At 37.3% G+C, this 8,587-nt stretch overlaps 1 protein-coding gene across 1 annotated transcript; it reads left to right on the top strand.

The window, feature by feature from the left end:
* Positions 1–1,088: 1,088 nt before the first annotated feature.
* On the top strand, positions 1,089–3,988 carry LOC145001056 (uncharacterized). Its single transcript, XM_078960391.1, has 2 exons — positions 1,089–1,428; positions 1,516–3,988. Exons 1-2 carry the CDS (start codon positions 1,194–1,196, stop codon positions 3,492–3,494), a joined length of 2,214 nt encoding a protein of 737 aa, XP_078816517.1. The 5' UTR covers positions 1,089–1,193; the 3' UTR covers positions 3,495–3,988.
* Positions 3,989–8,587: the final 4,599 nt, after the last annotated feature.

Here is an 8,587-nt window from a genome sequence, read left to right as displayed (position 1 = left end):
TCTCTGAGTCAGCACCGTACTCATCGTGGATATAGATGCATCACAATAAACCACAAAGTCCTCCACTCCCTCGCGAAGGGCTAACACCGGGGCTTCGTACAATCTCTGGCAAAAAGTCTCAAAGCGGTCTGTTGCCCGGGACCCCGAATAAAAGTAATACCCTTCCAGGTCAACCTGATAAAGGGGATGACAATCTTGAAGAAATCTCTGATAAATCTCCGATAAGAACCATACCACATAATTGAGATGACATGAAGAATGAGATGTCAAAAATTTTATATTATTTTTTTTTTTCTAGTCTCCATAAATCTCAAGAATTCATTCAGATATATAACATCATCCATGATTTGGCAATACCATTTCCAACTGAAGATTTGAATAAACACATTTGTTGTAAAGTGAAGTGGGGTGCACATTGGTTGTGAAGTGAAGTGGAGGTGTTAGTGATTAGGCAATTTTTTACATGTTAAACGCTCCCTGTAAACACTACCCCCAACTGAAGATTTGAATAAGCACATGGGTTGTGAAGTGAATTAAGTGGGGTGAGTTGGTGATTAGTGGCAAATTTTGACATGTTAACTCCCAAGTAAATTTTTTAATTTATATCTTTTTATAAAACTCAGAAACAGCATTTAATGTTATAAATAATTAGATCGTATCTTTTTTTCAAAATAGAATATCTCATTAAAGAATAATTCAAAATTCAGCCCCCTAAAGTAATAAAAAAAAAAGGAAGATAATATAATAAATACATACATCATAACCTAGTTTTTGCATTTTTACCCCTTAAATAACTTAAATAAGAAAAGCTATTAAGTTTGGTTGATAAAATTAACAAAACTAGTAGGTTGGTTAAACATTTCCAATTTCCATACATTTATTTTCTTTAAAACTATAAATAATATTTCTATATGTGTTTTGTATTCTAATAAATATAAAATCCATATGGGTCCTTCTTGGACCACGTGACAAAGACAGTTTTTGAAAGTCGTTCCCCATAATTAATGTACGAAAGTTTCAAAGTGGGATCAAGTGATAGATTATAAAATATTCATTTTTTTAAGTTATCCATAGCACTGTATCAACATACTTTCGTTTTAAGTCTTCCACAAAATAAATCTCGTTCTCTCCATCTCCTTACACCCCTTATCCGCATCGCATACCCAATTCATTTTCCTTGTAGCAACATTATCATGGATTCCACCTTACTCTACAACCAATTTTGGCAAGTGACCTCTTGCAAAAATATTACAGAAGACTACATATCTTCCTTAAAGATTTTAGTATACCAGTCACATCAGCAAAACTTATACAACAAACCAATGCCGTTGGTTGGGATCTATATCGCCTGTGCATCCCTGTTATGCATCCTTGCAATGGTGGCTGATTTATTACATGGTTTGCGTAACAGAAAGCTCTGGTTTCCATGTAAGTATTTCACTCTGAATGCCGCATCTCTCACAGTGATAGCTGCCGCAATAAAGCTACCCATGGATCTAAGTAATCTAATGCCAGGTATTGTTGACCTGAATGCAAAGTTTGGAAGCGTGTGGTTTATGTGCACCATGATGGCTAATATGCTGCCTTCTCTAGCAACCATGAACACCAAGGAACTTGTCACAAACGTCATAGCCTTGGGTGTTCTAGTAATCACCTTGGTTGTCAATATTTGCATTCAAATTAACACCGGGATTCTCTTTTATTCAGTAGATGATGCTGATGTCCTTGTGGCTACTCCAGTTTATACATATCTTAAAGGAACCTTCCTCCAGAGTATTATTTATGCAGTCGCTTATGTGGTTCCCTTACTCATGTTGCTGATAATATATGCTTGTTCATCTTTAGCAATTCTAAAGTCGAAAGAGATTCTAGAATCTAAATACCAATCCGCTCATCAAACAACTTTAATGGATCAAGAGCTGCAACAACCAGGAAGAGTGCTAACTGTTGAGAAGCTAAAGCAGCATGTGAGCAACTACTGGATCATGGCAGGAACTGGAAGCCCTCAATTTATGACAGCTTGCTCTGCTACAACCTCCGCTTCTGGGGTAATATGTGCTTTAACCAGTGTCTTACTTATTTTGTTTATGATCGTTGATTTGGGAAATCTAATGGACTATAGTTCCGATTACAAGTGGTCGATGTCACTGATTTATATTATACAAAGTATCGGAGTGATACTGGGTACGATTGCCCCAGTAGCAAGATGTTTTGCAGCATTAAGCTTTAAGCTGTCAGTAAAATGGATTTGGAAGCAACTCAAGGTCTATAAAGTAGAGAGTTACTGGACCCAGAAGTTATATGATTGGAAACAGAGTAGCATACATTTCCCATCCAGAAGCCGCAAATGCAAGATTGTCATTCACCATTTGAAAATCCTAAGTCTCAGCATTTGTATAGGATTTCAGAAGACAATCGTGGTAGCATGCAAGATTATAGCAGTGATTCCAATTTTGATAACAATGATTCCGGTTTTCTTTGTGATATGTGTCTCGTATTGTCTGGGTTGTCGGACGTGCTTAAAGGCCATGTTTAGCGCATCAAGCATTGTGTTGGGACAAAATCCTGAGCAGCTTGAGAACGATAGAGATCTAAGACAGTATGTTCTGCAACTTCAAGATGACATAGAGTTTGCTGAGAAAACATTAAAAGGTATTTCAAAATCTGTGAACCACTTGATCCGAAAGTCTGAAAAACAACAACCAAAGAATCTTATGAAGCTTCTAGCAGAATCTAGAGGTTTTGAAGGAGTTGAAAGGATTGACAGCCATCATGTTCCGCCTTTACTTTCAGAAGAATATCTCAACTGTTGGAGTTTACCATTGGTAACTCTCACATCCATCGCCATGTCTCTTCCGAACATCCAAAAGAAGAAAGTCGATTGCTTGTTGAATGGTGTGAGTGAAGGTCTTGTATATGTCAAACTTGTGGAAGAAACCCTCAATGCTACTGATAATCATGTAAGCATTCAAAAGGCGGCTAAAACTTTGTGGGTAGAAGTTGAAGTCTACCACAAATGGTTAGGACACAAGCTGCCAAAACCTAAGCCTAAAGTGAATACACCGGGATATATTCTTCAATGGTTAAGGGATACAGCTAAAAACAAAGCCAATGAGGTGGAAAGCCAAGATGATAATTCGAGATACAAGTTTATTTGTGCCAATTCAATGTATCGTATCACTGAAACAATAATGCTCTCCTACCACGAGAACATTGACGAGGTTAGCCAGGATGAACTATTGGCACAGTTATCATCAATGATCGCTGACATACTGGCTGCGTGTCTCACTAACTTACCCCAAGTCATTGCAATGAAATGCCACGAAAATGCCATAGAAAAAAGGGAGGCGAGTGTCCAAGCTGCAGCCCAACTTCTTGGTGAGACTACACAGATAATCAACAGCCTTCAAGTTCGTGAACTTCCAAGCTTGAATCCAGACGAGTTGGCGTTTATTGATAAGTGGTGTGCTTACTTAAAGAATCCTTTTCCTTGACAACCATTTCGGTTCTAAAACTTACCCGGCAAGTTCATAAAGATTTGTCAGAGTTCCTATGTTTGTTGGTCATAGGGTTTCAAAGTCATTGGAAACCTTGCTCAAACATTATGATCATGCATGTTGTTACATTTATCTACATGATCCCTTTTTGAGGTCCAGGTGTTGCCTTCCTTTTTTATGGTCGAGATTCAAGTCCCATATGGGACATAAATGGAATCAAGATTAGTTTAGAATCAGATAGGATTATATTAGATTTTCCGTTAAAAAAATCTACATATCCGTCAATGGTAGCTTTTTTACCCACTTTATTACGTTTGTCATTTTACTTTTGGTGAACGATATAGACTTGTTGATAAGGAAGAACATTAACATGGCTTCTATTCTAAGTCAATGGCCTTCCTTATAGAAGTTATCCTTGTGGGCCAATAGCTTACATCAAATGTATTGTTTTAATTATCAAATAATTATATGTTTATGCGATAGAGTACAAATTTTTCTGTATTTATTAATTTTAGTCTTTTATTCTATGTCAACGGCCGTCATAATAGAATTAGTTTTTGTAAGCCTACAGACTTCTACATGTTGTTTTTATCATGAAATAATTTTATGTGTATGCGACAGAGTACAATTGTTCTGTATTTATAAATTTACACAAGGAGAAAAAAACAACAAGAAATAGATGAAGACGTGCATAATAAGCGCATTTACAACGAATTGAATTTTATAGATTTGATAAATCACATTATCATTCTATTGTTCATACAAGTGATACAATTTTACAACTTTTTTTCTACGATACAATAAACTTTAAAAAAAATTCAACGAATTCAACATTTAATTATAACTTAAAAAATTCAATGAAATTCATTTACATAGAATGTCAATATCACAATATAGCATGTCATTAGGGTGAAGTTTGGAGTTTAATAAATTGAATGTTAAGTACTCATTATGTTTCATTGAACAATTCCGTAAAATGCCGTTAATGTTGTCGTTGCTAAAGATTAAAAACCACATTTCGCATCAAAGAGATGACCTTAATCCATATCCGTCAATCTGCATCATAATCTAACAGCTGAAAACAAAAGAGACCAAAGCTATTTATAACAAAAATTTTCATTTTTAATATAGAAAAACCTCAAATATTATAAAAATCAAGTCAATCAAATCCCAGGTATATCAAATACAATCATCTCAAATCAAAGTATCAGAGTGTGAAAATCATAAAAATTTGCAAGTTGGTGTGTACAGTCATGTTTTTATCTTCTCACAATCATCATAAGTACATGAAATCATAAAAATCTACAAGTCTGGGTCTACATTCTAAAACCCCTAAATTGTCCAAAAGTCAACATTCGTCAAAATCAACATTAGCAGGTCTCCACGTCATGACCACTCATAGGCTACTTTGTGTGTGCTACACAATAAAATAGTCAACCTTCCCCTAATCACCATGTTGTAGTGGCCATAATGCCATGTCGCTTAGTCCTAAATCCGCTAAGCCACTTCTTCCAAATTTCTAGAAAACTTCCTAAGGTTTAATGCATCACAAAGATTGATGGTTTTAAGCCATGCATGTCCAATGCAAGTCTAGAGCTCCAACTTAGGTGAAAATGGGGAAATAACACCTCAATCTCATGCATGAAGCTCAAAAAGCCACCAAACTCTAAATCTGAGACATTTGAATACTATGCGACCACCATAACCCAAAGATGGAGAAAATTGGATAAAACCTAGATATAACATGCTTTAATAAGAAAGGCAGATACTTTATCCCTCAAAAAGGTTAAAAATGGAGTGAAGATGCAAGATCCAACCTGGAAACAAGCATATACAACCACCAAGATGAGCTTCTCCCACTTTAACCTTCATTAAGTGACTTCCCACACTCAAAACACACACAAAACGCTAGGGTTTGGGTGAAGATTCATTTTTAGAGAATGGAGGCTTTCAAATGAGGAAACCCTTCAAGTTGGTGCCCTTAAATAGGGCACCAACCCTAAAAATTAGGGTTTTGACCCAAAATGGCTACCACATTGTGGCAACATACATCTACGTCGTGGTATCGTGCCAAGGCACGTTTCTTCTCAGCTAATGCCACGTCGTGGCTCACCCAACGTCACGACTTAGCCAACAAAATTTCCAAAAAATTTAAATAATTAACTCATCATCAAAATACATGCAACTGGATGTTACAAATCTCCCCCACTTGAATCAGAGTTCACCCTTGAAATCGAGTTCAGCAAACAAATCAGGATAGTGGGTACGCATCTCCTCCTCGAGTTACCACATCCATTTTGAACATTCCATTGCTACTATTGCACCTTTACCAGATCCACCACCTTATTGTGCAAGGCCTTCGTCTTCTATCCAGAATCACCATCGGTCGCTCAACATAATTCAGGCGATCATCGACCTGAATATCATCTAAAGGAAATACATTTGTCCCATCGGTCACACACTTCCATAAGCTTTGCCTAACCTATTATATGAGATATGATGTCTTGAGCGTTATCTTCGTGCTCCCCATCACCCTCAGCCTAACCTCTCCCTAGAAAATTAAGGTTCAAAACTTCCTCCCATATAAAAGCTCGAAGGGAGGCATACCAATGTTAGCATGATAGTTGTTGTTGTATGAGAACTAAGCCAAGGGAGGTTAGAAGTCCCAACTCCCACCGAAATAAATAATGAAAGCCCTCAACATATCATTGAGCATTTGAATGCTGTGATCACTCTACTCTTCCGTCTATAGATCATAGGCGGTGCTAACGTGTAACTGGGTATCCAGCTCCTCATGGAACCTCTTCTAAAATCTGAAAGTGAAATGAAAATACCAGTCTAAAATAATCGATGTAGGCACACCATGGCGAGCAACCACCTCTCAAACATAAATATCAGCCAAAGAACTCTTCCAGATAGCCAAAAAGTAAGTACTCTTGGTGAACCAGTCGACAATCACCCAGATAACGTCAAATCCCTTTTTCATTCTTTGGTAATTTTGTGATGAAATCCATGGTGATTTGCTCCCATCTCCATAATGGGACTCCAAGGGATGTAATTTTCTATGAGGGCCTTGATGTCCCTCCTAGACCTTCCGACAGGTCAAGTATCGCTCTACGAACCAAGTTATATCTTTCATCATATATGGCCACTAGTAGACATGTCTCGGATCATGATACATCTTCGCTTCGCCCGGATGAATATATATTTTAGATTTGTGTGCTCCTTCAAATTTTGTCGGTTCCTACCCAATTAAGGCACCTAAATCCTGTCATGCAGCATCAACAACCCCCTGATATCATAAGCAAAAGTTGATACTTGACCAACCACCTGCTCGCTCTTCCGATTATCCTCCTTGATAACCTCTAATTGTGCAACCCTAATCATTTCCAAAATAGGAGTCACAACTACTGTCCTCAAACATAAATCCTAAATCAAAGTACTAACCATCCCGCGATTCAGCGTATTGACTACCATATTAGCCTTACGAGCGTGGTATACAATCTAATCGTCGTAGTCTTTCATTATGTTAAGCCATCTTCGATGCCTCATATTCAAGTTGGGTGAAACCATTAGATATCTCAGACTCTTGTGGTCCGTGTAAATGGTGCAATATACCCCTTACAAGTAGTGAAGCAAAATCTTGAGAGAGAAAACCATAAACCTTAACACCAAATCATGAGTAAGATAACTTGCCTCATGATGTTTCAGTTGCCTCGAAGCATAATCGATCACGTGCCACCATCTACATCAAAACCAAACCCATACCTAGTATCGAAGCATCACAGTACACTATAAAATCCTCAATTGTAACGCCAAGTTTCGGGAATCTCTCGTTTATTAAATTAATATTTCAAAATTTGGAATTTTGATGGCCACGATTTGGTGATGGAGTCCCATGACATGGCCAAGGTCAAATTTTTCATGGAAACTAAGTTAGTGCAACGTCGTGGCGATCTATTCACCATGGTGTGGCTGTTTTTTTTATGGCAAACACTAATTTGGGGTTTGTGCCCCTATTTAAGGGATGTGATAGCTAGTTTTTCTCATCCTTGGACTTAATCACTCTCCATCAACCCCAAAGATAAAATCCTAACCTCTATCGGTAAACTTTATATTTTTATGTTGTTTGGTGGTGTTTTGTGGAAGAAGAAGAAGAAGAAGAAGAAGAAGAAGAAAGCACTCTTAGGATTTGTTTCAACAAGCAACTCTCCACATCTGGAGTTGTAGGAAAATGGCTTAATAGGTTATGCTATTGTAACATCCTGAAAATACAGACTAAAAATTTTGTTTTAAATCCTTAAGAAAACCATAGTTAACAATTCATCACATAAAAAAACCATAAATCATGTATCTCAAAATAATATAAACATCTGTGAAATATATCAGAGTATAAACATCCCATGCTAAACAAATGGTGTGTGCACTGCAGTCATCCCAAGCTCTTCCCCTTGTTACCGAAAGTACCTGAAACCAAAACTAAAAACTGTAAGCACGAATAGCGAGTCTCCGCAAACTAAAAACTGCAGTCATCCCGAGCTCTTCCCCTTGTTACCGAAAGTACCCGAAACCAAAACTAAAAACTGTAAGCACGAATAGCAAGTCTCCCCAAACTACCACATACCATACACATAATCATATAATCACATAATAACATACATTGGGCCTTGCCCGCTACATCGGGCCTTGCCCGACATTGGACAAGTTTGACATCGTGCCTCGCCCAACATCATCCCCGATGTCGGACCAAAATTCGGCATTGGGCCCCGCCCGACATCAATCCCCGCCCGATGTCGGACCAAAACCTGGTGTACATATAAACATATCAACAAATATATATATATATATATATATATATATATATATATATATATACACACACACATACATACATAATCACATAACATAAACATATAAACATGTTGGAATAGTGTCTAAGGCTGCAACTATATTAGGCAACTATTTGACCCGGTTGTGCATGGTCCTTTTGGGTTGCCTTCACCATAGCAACTTGATGGATGATTTGTTAAGAGAGAGTAAATATTATAAGGAATAATATATGGTTATTTGATTAATATAAGTCATAAATT

This window comes from Lactuca saligna, chromosome 6 (genome assembly GCF_052625555.1).
Source record: "Lactuca saligna cultivar CGN05327 chromosome 6, ASM5262555v1, whole genome shotgun sequence".
Taxonomy (NCBI): Eukaryota; Viridiplantae; Streptophyta; class Magnoliopsida; order Asterales; family Asteraceae; genus Lactuca; species Lactuca saligna.
Note: the sequence above shows the minus strand (reverse complement) of the source record. Positions and strands in the feature narration are given on the sequence as shown.

Excerpts from the sequence above, each read along its gene's own strand:
- LOC145001056 (XM_078960391.1), top strand. The coding sequence starts at position 1,194 with ATGGATTCCACCTTACTCTACAACCAATTTTGGCAAGTGACCTCTTGC. Across the intron at positions 1,429-1,515 it reads CAGAAAGCTCTGGTTTCCAT|GTATTGTTGACCTGAATGCA; the intron begins GTAAGTATTTCA and ends ATCTAATGCCAG.